This window comes from Etheostoma cragini, chromosome 11 (assembly GCF_013103735.1).
Source record: "Etheostoma cragini isolate CJK2018 chromosome 11, CSU_Ecrag_1.0, whole genome shotgun sequence".
Lineage (NCBI taxonomy): Eukaryota > Metazoa > Chordata > Actinopteri > Perciformes > Percidae > Etheostoma > Etheostoma cragini.
The window spans coordinates 20,822,918-20,841,089 of record NC_048417.1 but is presented as its reverse complement, the minus strand read 5'-3'; the positions used below and the strand labels follow the sequence as shown (position 1 = coordinate 20,841,089).

At 40.4% G+C, this 18,172-nt stretch overlaps 1 protein-coding gene across 1 annotated transcript in view; it reads left to right on the top strand.

Annotated features, from left to right (window-relative positions):
- lrp1bb (low density lipoprotein receptor-related protein 1Bb) overlaps positions 1–18,172 on the top strand; it is a 196,640-nt gene that overhangs the window by 119,235 nt on the left and 59,233 nt on the right. Inside the window, exons 39-50 of the mRNA XM_034886078.1 lie at positions 37–188; positions 845–969; positions 1,215–1,586; positions 4,909–5,098; positions 7,136–7,340; positions 9,596–9,788; positions 11,926–12,051; positions 13,094–13,222; positions 13,312–13,431; positions 14,308–14,421; positions 14,628–14,777; positions 15,010–15,132. Coding sequence (XP_034741969.1) covers positions 37–188; positions 845–969; positions 1,215–1,586; positions 4,909–5,098; positions 7,136–7,340; positions 9,596–9,788; positions 11,926–12,051; positions 13,094–13,222; positions 13,312–13,431; positions 14,308–14,421; positions 14,628–14,777; positions 15,010–15,132 — 1,999 coding nt within the window. The remainder of the gene's footprint in view (positions 1–36; positions 189–844; positions 970–1,214; positions 1,587–4,908; positions 5,099–7,135; positions 7,341–9,595; positions 9,789–11,925; positions 12,052–13,093; positions 13,223–13,311; positions 13,432–14,307; positions 14,422–14,627; positions 14,778–15,009; positions 15,133–18,172) is intronic.

Here is an 18,172-nt window from a genome sequence, read left to right as displayed (position 1 = left end):
TCGGGTTGTGATATGCATTTTAAAATTACATTCCAGGAAAATACATTATACTGGTGCGACGCCCGCACGGATAAGATCGAGAGGATCAACCTTGAGACAGGTGAGAGCCGGGAGATTGTACTGTCTGTGGCCAACGTAGACCTCTTCTCAGTGGCTGTGTTTGGGCCTTATATCTACTGGTCTGACAGGTAATTTATTATTTTCATATATGCACACACATTCAATGCCCTGCAAACTCCATAATACTAACCTGACGTTAACCCTTTCCTTCAAAGGTCTTATGCGAAAATAATAACAGAATCCTCATAGTGAGTGTCGCCACCTATTTTTGTAACTACTCTCTGCAAAATTATGGCTTATCATGACAGGTGAAGCCTTCCTCACCCTTATGTCAATGTTAAGTACACCTTTAAAATTTAATGATTCATCTTTCTTTTTTTGTGAAATCTGTCGCTTTATACATTTTGTAGTTCTTTGCAAGAGTGTTGTGGAATCTCTGATGCAACAACAGACTGAGAAAGGTTTTAAACTATTGTTTAAGAAATAGTTGTTAAATAATTAATCCATCTATTTGGTTTGTTTGTCTGTTTTGTGTGTTTTTAACGTTTTTTGCAGATAAGTCATCTCTTTTTCACCCCTTTACAAAGCGGACCACAATGGACAGAAGTCCTTAGCCTTTTTGTTTTTTTTTATCCTCAACAACTTGAACTGGACTTTCAGGACTTTCAGGACTGGTTGACTGCAGTCTTGGATTTTGCTTCACCATTGACAAATGAAACAATCCATCCTTCTATCTATCTATCTAACTTTGTCACCCCCCTCTCTCTTTCCGGCTGTACTTCAGGGCTCACTCCAACGGTTCAATCCGACGTGGCCTCAAGACTGACGCCAGTGAGGCTGTGACCATGAGGAGTGGTCTGGGGGTCAATTTGAAGGATGTGACAGTCTTTAATAGAGGCAGAGAAAAAGGTAGAGGTCTCACCTTAATAGCCACATCGATTCACGCAATTACTTTTTTATCACAGTCTTTGCCTATACTTAGTTTTTAAAGGCCCTTTATAAAATCCACTTTGCAAGCACTTTGAGGCTGCTACACTGAACCTTTGATTTTCAACTGTAATGCATTAGTCACATACAATTTTAACATGATTGCAACGGGGCAGAAAATAAGGTTAAATCGGTAATTGAACATGTTCTTATTTGTGTTTTTTAAGGTACAAACCCCTGTGCCAGGAGCAATGGAGGCTGCCAGCAGCTGTGCTTCCACCTGGGCAGTGGTCGCCGGACTTGCTCCTGCGCCCATGGCCGCTTGGCAGATGACGGCTTTGCCTGTGAGCGCTACGAAGGTTATCTACTCTTCTCTGAGAGAACCATTCTAAAAAGCATCCACCTATCAGATGAGAATGACCTCAACTCACCTGTCCAGCCATTTGAAAATCCAGCTTTTTTCAAGAATGTCATAGCCCTGGCCTTTGACTTCAGTCAGAAGACATCTCGGACCAACCGCATCTTTTTCAGTGACGTCCATTTTGGAAACATCCAGATGATTAACGACGACTGGACCGGCAGATCTATTATTGCAGAAAGTGAGTGTTTTTCACATTATCACAACGTGTCCACAACACACGTCTTCAATCAATACAGTTGTCGCTTCACTTAGGCTTTAAGCACCTGCCTGCTTCCAGAAGCCCATATTTACGCTGTGAGCACCAGTGTTGGGCAAGTTATTTTCAAAATGTAATGCATCATAGATTACTAATTATTGTCATTTGAAAGTAATTAGTTATATGACAACATTACTGTCTTTGAATTGCAATGCTTTACACTACTTTTGCATTACTTTGGAGTTACTTTCACCAAAATAACAGTTTGACGTGGCAGCTAGCTTGTGAATATCACCAACGGATCAATAAAGTCTCCTTTTTATCCACTTTAATACAGCATACATTGTTTATATTATTTTTAATAATTAACATAAATATGCAAATTAAATAAAGCTATAAAATAGATATACACGCTATATATATACGCGCTGATATACCGTCACCTGTTGAGACATAGATGTTGTCCGTACTGTCTCTGGTTCTGGCTCTGACCACCGGAACAGAGATGGGACAGCACCTCACTCCAACGCTGCGTAATAACTCCAGGAGATAGAACTCGTGGCTTTTTTTTTTTCCTGTGAAGAAATATTTTGCGGTGTCTGTGAATTCTTAAAAAAAAAGAAGAAAACACCACTAAATGTTGCATTAAAATGCGTTGTATCTCGTGTTACTGAGATTGTAACGGGTATAATATTATTGAAATGTAACTAGGAATGCATTTTGTTACTGCGTTACAGCAAAAAGGAATACATTATGTAATTGCGTTACTTTTGTAACGCGTGACTCCTAACACTGATGAGCACTGCCAACATGCGCCTGTCGTACAGAGCAGCACTGTCGCTCGGCAGATCCAGTAAAGGAACTCTACAGACTGAAGCTGCTGCCTTGGTGGCGTGGCATAAATGGCATGTATGTAGATAGCATAGCATTAATAGCATTTTCTCCTCCTCCACTATTATTATTATTATTTTTTTTTACTACTGTTATTCATCTAAAAAGACCATTTGATACTAAATCCGGACAGTAAAATGTCTGTGTTTGAAAGCGTTCTGGTTACTGGCTGCCATCGATTGAATGATGGGGCCAATCCCTCTCTATTCCTTCACTAAATCTCAGTCAGTCCTGTCTTGATAAGCATGACTGGAGCCAGATGAACAGCAAAACCCTCTGTTCTGCTCGGCTAACATCCTCTGCCATGTGAAGTTCCTACTGGGAGCACATACTGGGAGACTGGCAGCGTGATCCCCGACCTATCTCTCACACCCCTGCTGAGCGAGCTTTCTGCTTATTTATTTATTGTGTAGAAATAAACAAATGTTTATAAGTACCCTCTGTTGGGGTTTCAAAGTGCCCTTCACACTTTGGCACTTGTGAAATGCGAAATCAAAGTGGTGCAATTTGAGTAGAATTTAAGTCTTTGAATGCATAATACATGCCTGTGAGTTCTATATTAGGGGATGGCAACACATTGTTTGTATGCTGTTAAATTGCATGCAACTGTGTTAGGGTACCATGACCTTCCTTGTTTCTTTAATTATCCTGTAATTTTGTTTCCTAATTATCGTATTGTTATGTGAAGCAACACATCCATCTGGTTCATATTCCTTTTGATGAAATTCCCACCTTTAAATGTCCAACCTCATGCTCATTTTCAGTTTCGTAATGTATATTTTTGGTTTCTACTAGAAAATGTTTACTTGCTTTTTTTTTTTTACTGTGTAGCTGAATAAACTTGTATGTTAACAGTTAAATTTAGCGCCTGTCTCTTTAAGCCCCCCTCCTAAAAAAGCCCAGTCCGCTCTGATTGGTCAGCGTTTCCAAGTCTTACCCATCTGCGCTCTTGGACTCTCTGCACGCAACAGTACGGAAATCCTGAAGACTTGTTTGAAGACAGAGTTATTGAATACAGTTAATGCATTTCTCTGTGGACTTTACACTATTAATACAGTACCTTGACCTGCTTTATAAACATAAAAACATGTAAATCTCACTTTTTACAATATGAACCTTTAAGCAGCTTCTAACCCAATACAGTTTATAAAAGCAGGCCTTTTTTCTATTTTCCTTCAAAAGTTTCTGCCTGCATAACGCCATTGAGGAAAGGTGAAGATGTTAATCATCCATATTTCCCTAATTAAACTCCATGTCCCCCATTAATTACTCCCTCGCCCTGCCAACAATTTGTGAGAAACTCCATGCTGCCAGACGCCTTTTATTACAAACTATTAATTAGTGATCGGCTGACTCAGGTAGTGTCGTCAGTATTCTAAAAAAACGTTTATGGGGTTTTAGATAAGGGAATACAGCCAGAAAGTTATCTAGCATTGAACACTTAATCACCATTAAGCCATATTAGGGGATGGATTGCCAGATGAAAATGTGAAAGGACCACAGATTTACTAAATGTTCCATTCACCAGTAAGCAAACACCAAATATACGCAAATTGAGCTCAGGCTCGTACACAGGAGGGTGGAGAGTACCAGCAGCGAGGCAAGGAGGCATTTCATTGGTTCTTCCCATGCCGACTGCAAGGCAGTGATTGGTGGGCGTTTTTAAAGGATTACAGCAGCTACAGAGGGCTTCTTTTTCAGAGCCCTTAACCTATTTATTCCTGTTAGGGTGTAAACAATATGGTTGGTGGTTATGGTTGTGTTTTGAAAATAGTTACCAACCCTGCCTTTTAATTATTGAGCAATATTGAAACAGTGGAGCACATTATCAGTAGGTCATATATGAAAATCTTGCCTAAAAAACTGAATTTACATTAAATGATTAACAAAGAATAGACAAGGTGTTCTGACAAGGGACCACTGTGTCTCTCTCTCTGGAGGTCTCCTCCCTGTCAGCCACATTCTTGCACCTGGGAGGCTGCAAAGGCCTTTTTATATTTTCGGTTTAGGGTAATTGGTTTGCAATAAAAACACATTCAGTTCCTGAGTGTCTGTTGCATCAACAAATTGTTGTCTGCCAAGTGTAGTGACGCATGAAGTCATTCCCCTGTCAATCACCAAGGAAACATACAGAAATCCCTATTCTAACACAATTGGAGCCTGCCATCTGTTACAAGCAAATTCAATATTTGTACCTACATCTGAACCAGGCAACTTAGCAGTTTAGTAGCCCCCAGACGGCAGTGCATAACTGCAATGCTTTAATTCAGTTTGATTGCATTACCTAAAGGCCACACATCATGATATCAACACATGCTCCTCGGGCCTAAATTTATGAAAGAAAAAAATTCCAGTTACATATTTTGCATTATGTGTGTGTTTAAGTAGAGGTCTTATGTGTCTGTTCCTTTAGATGTGGGCTCAGTGGAGGGCCTTGCCTACCACCGGGCCTGGGACACCTTGTACTGGACTAGCTCCACCACATCCACCATCACCAGACAGACCATAGACCAGAAGCGAGTCGGCGCCTTCAGCCGTCAGCCCGTGGTCACTCTCTCGGAGGACGACCATCCACATGTCCTGGCCCTGGATGAGTGTCAAAAGTGAGTAGCTCTTCTAAATCTGTAAATACTCTTTCAGTCTTTAATTTTCTCTATGATTTAGTCTCTACGAATGATTGTATCAGTCAGTCAATCCACAATAAGTCGGAACCTAAAAATATCAAGTCAACTTTATTCATATAGCACATTTTATGCAAGCATGCGGTCCAAAGTGTTTTACAGAAGAGAATAAAATTAAAACGACACAGAAACACAACACAAATAATGTACAATAACAAAAATACACAAGTTTAAGCAAGACTAAAAATTCCAACATAAAGACAATAACGTGTTTAAAATGGATAAATAAAACCATAAGTTTATTTTATATAGCACCTTTCACAGAGTCACAAAGTGACAGAAAATATTAGGCTCTATAGCATATTTAAAATGATTCTAATCGTGTTTTTGTAACACGTTGTGGTTTGTAGTAGTTTGAGAGAATCCAAAAAAATAAGATGAAACCAGAGATAAGTATGTGTGTTTTTTCCCCTCACAAGACTCTATTATTGCTTTTCAATAATGATGTTTTTTTTTTATAGATTGTGTTTTGGCTAGCATTTTTGGCACTGTAGGTGTGTTTTATCGTCTCTGAACGGCACCCATAGCCCTTTGAAACCTGATTTACAGTTAAATGTGTGCCTGTTCTCTCGGAAAAGGTGTTGTCTGTTGTTAAAAAAATAACACCTCAGTATTCCTGTCGCATGAAGTTCAGATTGAACACTTGCATATTCATGAATATAAAATGTTTCTGCGAGCAGTCTGAAAAGAGTGAGCATCTTTCTCCTTTTGATGAAGTAACTAAATTCATTTTTTGACCTCAGACTATATCCTTTGGCACCATATCCATTACACTCCAGAAGCACTGTCTGATAATTAAAATTCTCACTCCGTGATTAATAAGCAGTCCCTGGTTGCGACTTCTGACCGAAATCCTTATTATCGTACTAGGGTCGACTTCCATGTCTTCATCATAGTATAACATGAGAGCCCAGGAGCTAAAAAAGATTTTTATATCTGGTTTATCTGCATAGCTGTGTGTTTGAAATGTGCACCATCCATCTTGCTACCCTGGAAAAACTGAGATATAGATCTTTCATTAATTTACACCGTTGCTATTATCTGTGTTTTTTTATATTCTTAGTCCTTACAGAGGAGAATGTGAATAAATGACCTCCGTCTCGCAACTAGTGATGCTAATCCGTTTTCCATTTAATTGAAACTGAGCTACACTTTATCAGTGATGAGCTCCTTCAGGGATAAAAGGGGAAGCCCATGACAGGCCGAGGAGGTCTCAGCAACATGTTGATAACTGAGTGGCACGACAGCAAAACTCCAGCGAAGAGAGGAAACAGTTCCCTCTTCATTTGGGTTTGTTTTGCCGGCATGGCAGTTCCCGGGTTGACATGTTGGTATAGCGGCTGTGATAAAAAACTAGCATTCCTGCTCCCTGAATTAATTTCAGAGTACACATATTTGTTTTGTAGTTCTTGCTCAGGTGTTGTTAAAGGTGAGGTAGTGCTTATTTTGGCGAGGGTGGGGCTCTCTGATGGCATATACACACTAAGATGAAGCCACTTTCTATTGCTAAATTGCAAAGGAAGAGAGGTGTCTGCTAATTAGTAGTCTATATCCACGATGTTCCACTTCGGGGATTCTTCTCGTTCTGCCTGAAATTCCGCTGGATGTTACTTTTTTTGGATGTACCATTACCTTTCACTTTCTTTGTCTTGTAATTCTAACCTCGGTAGATTTTTGGGGACTATGGTTACCTGGTCCTCTGATCTCTGCAGGTTAAATCCAGACAGCTAGCTAGACGATCTGTCCAATCTGACTTTTCTGTTTTCATGACTAAAACAACCTTTGAACGAACACATTCCACCAAAACAAGTTCCTTCCCGAGGCTATTTTGCAAAGGCACCGTGGCGCAGCTTCGCGCTTTGCACCGCCGACCACTAGGATTGGTTTAAAGAAACCAGACCCTCCTCCGCTGGCTTGTTAGTTATTAATGTTTGGTTTGTTTGTCCCCCCACATGTTAGCCTGATGTTTTGGACCAACTGGAATGAGCAGAGACCCAGCATCATGAGATCCACCTTAGCAGGCAAGAACATGAGGATTATCATCAGTTCGGACATCCTGACGCCCAACGGACTGACTATTGACCACAAAGCAGAGAAGCTCTACTTTTCAGATGGAAGCCTTGGCAAAATTGAGAGATGTGACTACGATGGTTCCAGCAGATATGTGAGTATAAAAGTATTCCTAATTGCGGTTGACTAATTTCAAGCAATATCTTTTTTTCCCTTTGTAAAAATATGAGCTTTTTACTTTTAATTTAAAAGACTGTCCTTTTATAAAGTATCCGTGTTTTAATTAACATTCCACCCTTGTATTGTACCCTTTGAAATTACCATGAATGAAATGAGAATGTGTTCATGAAAAACAACCCAGTGACTCTCTAGTTTGAATAAATTTCCCACATTTCTCTCTCAGTGATGGAGATGTTTCATTACCAAACATAAGAGAAACACGGATGTCAAGTTGATCTGCCATTTTCTTCTGCAATGAAATTTAATTTTTTTTTTTTTTATCATTTAATCTCCCATCCCTACTGAGCTCCTAAAACATGATCTTATATACAGCAGATAGGATCTGAAATACCTATTGATGTTCTTTCTGAGATTTCAGCTCTGGCGGTACAGATGGTTTGCTTAATCACAGAAGCCATTCCCTGCTAAAGTAAAGAATATCAGTGAGGGTAGTTCTCAATTTGTCTAAGTTGCATGCATAATGTATAAAAAACCCTGCTGGATATCTAAAAGATCATCGTACAATATGGCCTTTTTTGCTATGGCTTTCAGTTTTGGTTTGACATGACCTCAACACCTCAGCACCTTGGCCCATCTCAATTAGTTACCCATATGTTTGCTGAGCTGGGTCACATGGCTCAGAAATTCCTCACCTTTGGGCCCCCAGCTGCCCTTGCTGCAGTGTAGTCCTGCTAATGAAGACTTTGCAGCGAGACCGCTCTGGGTGCACATCACCATTCCAATTAAAATGTGTAAATTAAACAGAGGTTTAGCTGATAACTTCAGCACTTACTCTAACTGCGGATGTGGAAATTGTAAGACAACCCATCCATTGTATAGAAGAAGCTTACTGTGTAGACGGGAGCCTAAAGCTTCTTGTCACTTCGCTGTGTTCTGCTCAGGCTCTAGAATAGATACTGTAAAACACATAATAGAACTTTTTTCTTTTTTTTGTCATATAAATGTTGTCTTGAATGGAAGGGGAGTGTCCTCCGGGGCCCAGCTACCCTTCATCCTGCAACAGTGACATTACATGCTGACAGTGTCGTCGGCAGCAGAGAAGAACAAAAGCCGTGGCAAGGCCCACTCCCCTGTGTCATTTTGAGAGTGGAGACCCGTGTTGTTAATGAAGGCACTGCTTCACAAAGGGCAGCGGTGTGCACGATAAGGGAAGATGTGTGTATGTGTGGTGCGGAAAAGATGCCCTTTTTACCATGGAAAGAGGGGATATGAATTGAGAGCTGTTAGTTTGTGTCATGTTTATGTTGCCATGTAAAACCAAGGCTCATTGAGGTACTATGTTTGTAGTTTGTCAACGTGGCAATTGAATGTCCTTATTTTAACATTGCTGAACAGAGAGAGAGAGTGATAAGAACGTAGGAAATATGTTCACATTTATCCAAAACACGAGTCTGGCACAACGTAATATGTTGCTGGCTGTGAACATAAAGTCTCCCACATCTAATTTTCCATCAATATGTTCCATCCAACTCCATCTGGCGTGTTGTCTTTCCCTCTCTTTCCTTCTCTGCCTCTGTTTCTGTCTCCCACTCACCTGATGGCCAGTTGTTGCTTCCACACGCTGGGCTACTTTAATCAACACCTGTCCTATTAATCCCAGTATGGCACAGGGCTAATGTGATGCTGCTTACAAGCCTGTCCCATTAATGGCTGAGACTACAGAGCTGCTGGAGGCTCTGACCCCCCCCACCACCAACCCTGCCGCCCCCACCCCCCAAAAGCCTGGAGAGTCCCACAAGGAGGAATCTGATGGATTCCTGCCTCCCTGCCAATGGCACTGTCATTTATTCCCCCAACATCTGGGTTAAGCAGTCATGTGGGCTGCGGGGGTGATGTGTTGATTAATGAGTCGAAACGTTATCCTCCAAATGTATTCTTAGGGTTGCACTCAGAATTCTGTCAATGGTTTCTCTTGCCAGATTTTGAAAAGAGTTATTGGCTTGTAAATAAATTAAATCATTTCCCAGAGGGGATCAATTAAGTGTTCTGTTTCTGATTCTGAAATGGACATTCCCCAGTTATAACTGTACCTTTTATTCTGGCATGTAGAATCATTCACATATACTTTATGTATGTAATGGGCTACCAGAGTTGCATTTGATAGCACTGCATCTGAAAAGCATGATGAAAAGCAGTCCTAACATACATGCTTTGCTGTACACTATTAAGGTCATAGTTAAATCAGGAGCCGGAAACTTCTACGGGCTCGCCATCTATGCAGATTTCATCTACTGGTCAGACTGGGCCCGTAGATCTGTGCTGCGATCAAACAAGTACACGGGCGGTGACACCAAGGTGCTTCGAGCAGACATACCTCATCAACCAATGGGAATCATAGCTGTGGCCAGGGACACAAACAACTGTGAGTATTTAAACACCTGGAGATGAGCTTCCTTTAATGACCATTGGATGCAGTGTTGTGTCTGCAAATATTAGTGTATTATGTGGGTGCAGGTGGCTGGGCGATGATGTGTGCACGTGGAGTTTACACATGTGCATATTCGTTGTGTTAGTGTTGTTTTGGACAAGCGACCAAAATAAACGTGTTGCTTTATGCACTTTTTACTTAAGCAAAATGAGAATATTCCAGGAAACTGTGCTTATCTGTGCTAGTTTGCATGCACTTGTGTGTTTCATTGGTTTTTGGAGGGATGCATATGGTTTCCTCCCCCACTGCTTTGACATTTTTTTGACTGATTTTGGCTATTTACCGATACCAATATATACATTTTCTTTTTTCAAAAGTGTAATGTTTTAATTCACCACTACTGGCTGTTCTCTTTCGCTTCTTTCAATCTGCACATAACTTGTAAACCCCTGTCCAGGGACTATGGAAATTAGCTCAACAAATGTATTGGGCCTTGTCCTGTGAAAATCTAATTCAATTAAAAAAAAGAGAATCAAAAAAATCTGAGAACAATATATCAGCCAATATTGTTTAATTTAATAACCTGGGATGTAACAATGATATGTATTGAAACAGCATATGAATGGGATCTTTTTATCTTAAGATGAGGTACATCTAATAAAGGTGAACTGTGAACTGAATGTAACTTAAAGAAATCATAATTTAAAGGTATAAACAAATAACAAATTATAGAAAGTCACATTTTCTACACAGATGTGTTCAGCTTAAATTGGCTGATAAGATTGGACCACTGGTGAATCGCACCATCAGTACTTACTAAAAGCAAAATTTCTTTTGGTGTAAGAAACAGCGGATATGATACATGAACGTAGTCTTATCTGGAATGGCTAAAAACAAAAACAAAATCTTTCAGATGTACTTAATTAGTAAGTAACCTATGTTGTAAAGGGAGTCTCTAAAGTGTTGTTCAAAGTGTTATTTCCAAGGACAAAAGGAAATGGGCTTAAGATTGCCCCGCTGGTTAGACTCGGATGCTGAGAGCTACTCCTCGTTTTTCTCATCATGGGAAATCATCACATTCTTTGAACTGCCTGGACACAGCTGCAAGGCTACAGCATAATGTGCAGTGACCAACAATCGGTCATCACATTGTTGCCCTCTTATTGCATTTTCCTAGTCATGAATATCCTGAATATAAATAATCATATAAATGGTTTAACCGAGCTGCAGAACAGAGGAACGTTTTTTTCTCTCATGAATAAAATACTCATGGCTGGAGGGCAGGTAATAACAGAAGGTCTCCAGTGGACATGCATGTCTCTGAACACTTGCACTTGATATCACGTCTAATGTTGCAAAGCTTCTATTACTACCTTTTTTCTCAGGATTGGACAAGCATCTTCTATTGGGGGTTATTCTGCAGTTTGGTCATGCAATTTAGTGCAATACATGATTCCCACAAAGCTGCACACAGCTTTTTCACACGGGACCCCGGGCAAAGAAAGTCAAAATATGCCACATTGTAATACATTTGCTACCTGTTAGGATAGTTGGCACCTTTAACTTCAAAACAGCCCCTTTTATTCATATGTTGACCACTGTGTATACTTTAAATGAAAACAAAATGTAAGCGCAGCATTTCCCTGTGCATATTTAAAAAAGAATCCGTCCTAGAAATGTGTTAAAAGTATTATTATCTGATTATTTCTGGTTTAGGAGTGCACTTCAATCAGTGCACAATGTCAAGCCAAAGCACATCAAATCAATACATGTCCATCTCAGGTGCAATTGTATTTTACATGAGAAGAGTTATCAGCTATCTCAGCCATTAACGGTTATGACCGGGTTTGGTGTCAGGCCCTCAGATTCAAAACACAAGCGCTCCTTTTTTAGATTTACACTACTAACCATTTAGGAAACGCCTAATTCATAAAGATAGATATAGTAAGAACAGATAATCCAAATTCTATCCCAACTTCCCATGGGATTTTTATGATTCATTTGGAATGTATTAGGCTCAGAATATAACCCCACGGGTGCATTGAACATGCCGTACTGATGACATCTAAAAGAGCGTGTCCCGGGGGAGATTTACCTCTGCTTAATGGGTTCTATTTGACTGTTATTAAAGGTGAGCTGTCCCCATGCCGACACATGAATGGAGGCTGCGGTGACCTTTGTCTCCTGACCCCTGATGGGAGGGTCAACTGCACTTGCCGTGGAGAACGTGTGCTGTTAAACGACAACAGATGCGTGTGTAAGTCATGAGGCGCTTTACATTTATTAATACAACAGAGGCTAGCCTGTGGAATATTCTCAGTACCAGCTATTGATTGTAATGACACTCTGTATGGATACTTTAAAATGCATTGTGTAATCTGGCTTCTGTCCACACTCACGTTAAGCTTGTTTTTGTGCTGTTTACATGAACCTTTAATATCTTTTGAATTGATTCCTTTGAACATAACCGCACACAAACAGGGAAGCCCGCTGTCTCGTTCTCTTTGACTAAGCAGTGAGTGTGTAATGGTTTCAGAAGTCATAGTCAATATTGCTAAGGAAAATAAAGCTATAATGTGACTAAAGATAGCAGGAAAACAAAGTTGAAAGCATCGGGTGTCACGGTTACCTGCTTAAAGTGACAGGACTAAAGCATTTCAATGGTGTTTGGCTTCCTAATTTGACAGATTGCTGGTTGAATTAGAAATGCAATGTGAGGATAGAGCATAAGGTGGGAGGAGCTGTTCAAACGTGGGAGGTTTGGCCAGACTAAACATGGCAAGTGACTCAGAGAGCTGGATGGTAGCCTGGATGTCACAGTAGAGGACGACAGTTTTTTTTGTTTTGTTTTTACTACTCTGCCATTCTGCTCATCACAACAAGAAGTTTCACATATTTATATTGTAAAGCTGCAGGTAGCTGAGCAGAGACAGGGATTGGTCAAAGTCGGTGAAGGTATTTATTGTTGGATTTTACTAAGTGCTAGGTTGACATTAATTATTAGACCAGTGTACTTGATCAAATGAGAATTAGCCACCAACTAAATAATGTGCCAAGCATTTCCCAGCCAGATTTCCCTCAGGTCAAGGTATAAGGGTAATGTGGTTACTGAATGCATCTATTTATAACATTTACAATTCTCGTTGGAATATAAGTGGAGTAAGTAGTAGTAGTAGTAAGTAGGCAGTGAAAAGTTGCCTCTGAGCTTACCTGCATGTGTGACGCCTGTTCAATAGGTACAGTTGAGCTTTCAGAGTTTGACGTTCATAGTTTATTACCTTCATTGTCATCTTCTGCAGCAGAAAATTCCTCCTGCAACATCCACACTGAATTTGAGTGTGGGAACGGCGAGTGCATAAACTACCAGCTAACCTGTGACGGTGTAGCCCACTGCAAAGATAAATCGGATGAGAAGATGCAGTACTGTGGTGAGAAACGCTTCACAACTTTGTGAGATTTCTGATACTAACACAACTTTGGTCATTTCTAACCTATTTATGAATGCGACTGTGTTCAGACAACAGGAGCTGTCGGAAAGGTTTCCGGCCCTGCTACAACCAACGGTGTGTGGCCAACAGTCGTTTCTGTGACAGGGTCGATGACTGTGGGGATAACTCTGATGAAGCTTTCTGTAACAGTGAGTCCCAGCCCTTTGATCTCCTGTTCAATCCGTCCTGCTTCTGAGGGCAGGATCCAGCGACACTAATGCTTATATTAATACGCCACGCTAGGCCACATGCTGCGCTAAGCCTTCACTGTCTAATGAGCCCCAAGATCATAAAGAGTTCACAAATTCAAAGAGTACTTCCAACACCCCCACACTTAAAAGCTGCCTAGGCAATATTGTGTATCCCTTCAATATGGCCAGACTGATTTTTTTTTTTTAAACTTGATGGTGGAATAATCCAGTAAAAATTACAGTTGTGCTTATTCCACTGCTTTTATTGGACTATGGTGGGATAATATCAGGGTGTGTTCTTTACCAAACTGATTGAGCACACAAGGAGACGGTGGTGTTCTCATAATAATTTTGCGCCTTCCAGTTTCGCGGGGATTTTCCAGGTGTACCTTATCTCAACACGGTGTATCATCTTTAGCATTGCATTTTCTTGTTAAAGTGACATCAAAAACACATTTCTCCAGTCACATTAGAAAATGTAATTAAAGTGGTATGTATGCTATATACTGATAATGTAATGCAGAAAGTTGAAATGGCCAATGTGCAGTAGTTGGTAAATGAACAACAAAGCCAACTTGCCCATCTTTTATGTCATTGCTTTAGCACGCAGAGTCATGACATTCAGGCAAGAATCATAGAACAGGCAGTCCAACTGCACAAACATTCCCAACTCATCAAAAAACTTTTTTTTTCCTTCTGCTTGCCAGTTTGCAACCGGGAGCTAATTTGATCCACCCCCAGAAAGAGTTTCTAAGTATTGTTGTAAGACGTACCTGTTACTGCCTCTGAGTGCTGTTTCTGTTATCTTTTTGAAATGCTAATTCTCTCCCCCAGATGTCACGTGTGGCTCATCCGAAGCCTCATGCAAGGATGGGAGCTGTGTACCCAGCTCAGCCTGGTGTAACCAGGTCATTGACTGTGCCGATGCCTCAGATGAAAAAAGCTGCAGTAAGTCCTTTTAGCCCGTGATTTGCATGTTGCATTTTGCAATTTAAATTGTGAGCACACAGCTCTACCTGTAGCAGAGCAGATGGTCCGAGTAACTTAAATCTGCGCTTGTCACGGGGGTCTGATTGAAAGATTGCCCTGCTCACCCTTACCTCCACGATCGCTTCCATTGTGACAAGTATTGTGGGGCTGTGTTTTGTACTCAGACCACACCGACTGCTCTCACTTTTACAAGCTGGGGGTTCAAGAACAAGATTTCATCAGCTGCAACTTCACCTCACTGTGCATCCACCCAACATGGATCTGTGATGGTGCAAACGACTGCGGAGACTACACAGACGAGACCAACTGCCAGGGTGAGCATCCAACATAAATTCACACACACACACAAAGACGTGCATTTTGCGTGTGCATTCAGAGACAGATTAAGGGAGCCAGCTCCAATTAGAAAAGACTTAAGACGGATCAAATTTTACAGAGATGATTATGACAGTGGAATCAGATATTCAGAGAGAGCTTAGGAAACCATAATGACCTCAATCATTGCTAATGCACAGAGGACTGATGTGGTTTTGTTGTTTGTCCCAGTTTCCCATGGGCAGAAGTGCGACGAAGGCCACTTTGCTTGTCCAAGTGGGAACTGCATCTCCAGCGTGTGGCTGTGCGATGGCCAAAAAGACTGCGAAGACGGAGCAGATGAATTCCAGTGTGGTAAACCAACAAATCTTACCTCTCATGGATGAGCTTCCACACAATAAACTGAAATGTTTTGTTCTCTCAACGGGTGGAAATAGATGAGGTGTTTGTTTGCTGTACACAACACTGTTGGCACTTGGAAGAATATTTATTTCCCATTAACAAGAAGCTATTTGTTGTAATGCTTTTGTCATTTGAAGAGATCCAGGCCTGTAACAAATAATACATACAGCATATAAGGAGGAGACAGAAAGACAAGAGATGATTGTTTGTCATGCCACGAGGAAATTTATCTTCACTTTGTTTTGCTCCCCCTTATTGTGTATTCAAGATTTCTCAAGTGGGTGTTGCTGCTTGTTTGAAAGTCTAATTCCGACCCTGAATTCGGAGTGAGGCTGTTGAGGACACAGGTTTTTTCCAATTCTCTTTTTGAATTATAATATACAGCACTTCCAGTGTAACAATGAATTAATAAGGCATCAGACACTGAAATGGTTAAACTGAAGATGGGGGAAATGTGGGTTCAATAGAAAGCGGTGACATATGAAAGGATTACACAATACAATGCCAGTCCTATACTTCCCTCACCAGAGGCATTCTTCCCTGTGCTTTAATTAGTGCTAATTTATGCAGAATTTTCCTTGAAAAAGTCAAGATATCTCCAGTTAAGCAGGGGGACCATAATTAAGTCAGGGTAGTGATTAATACAATATGCCATCCAAACCAATAGCTTGCACACATACCCATCATGTGTCCTTGCTTTTTGCACCAAAGCAAAATGGACTGGGTGCTTCCATGCAGGTGGTCAGAGTAGCTGTTAAGCTTCATCACCCTCACACACATGCACAAGGTATTTAGATGTGATGGAGTAGTCCACAAACATTGTGTCAAAACACTCGCTGCCTGTATTTGAGTTGTCAGGCGATTGAATCGTCTAGCCCTTAGACTGGTGTAGCAAGTCATGAAACAGCCAGCAGTTTGTTGTATTATGAAAGCATTGCTTGTGTGCAGACCTAGAGAGGTATTGCATTGCATTCTCTGGGAGGCAAGAGAGATGGAACTACAGCAATTTGCAAATACACCAAACACATCCAATTCCCAACATACACACACACACACACGCCTACATATACACACACTGAGACATTGTGTATCCCCTTTTAATAGTTTTTCCTTTTTTCTCTCTGTTAGTGGTGTCTCTACAGATGACAATGTTGGTCTGTCGGTCCAGCACAAACTGAAATATTTGTACAACTATTCAATGGATTGAGACACAAATTTGTACATTTATGTTCCACAGAGGAGGAATCATAATGACTCTGTTTGACCGCTTACTTTTCATCTAGCACCACCATGAGTTTGACATTTCTAATTCTTGTTCTTGGATGGATTAGATGAGTAGAAGGTAACACACCACTTGCTTTGTCTCCTTTGCGGTGCAGGGAATTAATTCCCTTCACGATCCAATTCCAAAGAAAAAAGTCAATTCCCCCACACACGTATCACCTCTCCAGTGATGTTTTTTTTTTTAAAGAGTCAACGTTTCAGTCACAAGGATCTTTTTCAAGACATTTTAGCAATCGCAAAGGGACACGGTGCTTAAATACAGCCCACAGCTGTGCTGGAATTGATCAATTATCCCACACAGAAAACCCCCCCACTCAATATTCCCTCAACTATCAGAACAGGCTGCATCCATAGTTTGACATGCATTTAAAATCCTTTTGACAATTTTTTTTTTATTACAGTTAGTGGAACATGTTAATATAAACCATATTTCTAAGTATACAAATGCCTGTTCTATAACTTTAGACTCACCCGTGTAATAAATACACATCAAACTGTATTTAGGGGAGGACAGGCCCAGCCAAGAAACAAATTGACAGAAAAAAGACATGACAGAATTGATTGGCTTAAAATTGAGCACAGACATCCATAGTGCCCAAATGATAAATACTAATATCTTTGGTGATCCCTTAACTAACAAAGGTTAACAGTCTACCACACTAAACTAAGATGGCGTTGACCACGTGAAACATTATACCTGCTAAACATACGTAGGCATTATCATTATGAGTATGATAGCGTGCTGACACTAGCATTTAGCTCAAAGGCGCTACTGTGATTAACTACAGCTTCCCAGTCTGACTGTAGACGCTTTGTATGATTCATTGGCCTTCAAACCATCCACACATTAGTAGTTAGGGACTGATTACAACTCATTTCAAGAAGAATAACTCAAATAAAATGTGACCATAGAACTTCGATGTCTTTGCCTTTGAGAGTGTTTGACTAAGATGTTGCAGATCATACTTGTGTGCTTTGCTCTTCCTGTATAATTAACCAGCACATTTTTTCACTGCAGCGGATAGAGGAAGGCAGTTCAGTGCAATTCATTTTTCATATTTAATGCTCTTCGAGTTATCTGATTTATTTTGTAAATTGGCCGTGAATGTTGTTAGGGAGATGCATAACACATGAACAGTATTTCCATTCCTTTATCTAAAAATGTCTTTTGAAATGATAACATCCTATGCTTCAAATGTGCTCATATCAGAGCTAATATGAATAATGCCACGATTCTTTGAGAAGTTCTGAATTGCTTTTCCAGGACAAATAGACAATATTCCCATTTCTCTGGGTTAATTATCATATAAAAAGCTCCAACCACTGATAATCTGCCTGCACAGGCAATGTGGTTTGAGGAAAATGTCATTACTTTTCTGAAATTTTGAATTCCACATCTGATTAGATGAAATAGTCATTTGTCAATTCACAAAGCATAATGCGCTTTTCCACTGTGTGAAAACAGTCTTTCTTTGATACTTTTAATGTGCTGTGGACCTGCCATTTTGTTACACACTTGAAACAGCGGTGGAAGCAGCATTTGAAGTGCAAATGTAGCATCACCTTCAGAAAGTCTTGGTAATTGCGGTTTCCAGATTTAGCCATTTAATGTTTATCTTATCCTTATCTTACACCATCGTATCAAGGCACATACAGCTGGTGTGATGTACAAAGTCCTGACAGCAATGAAAGCAACGCAGTGTGAGAG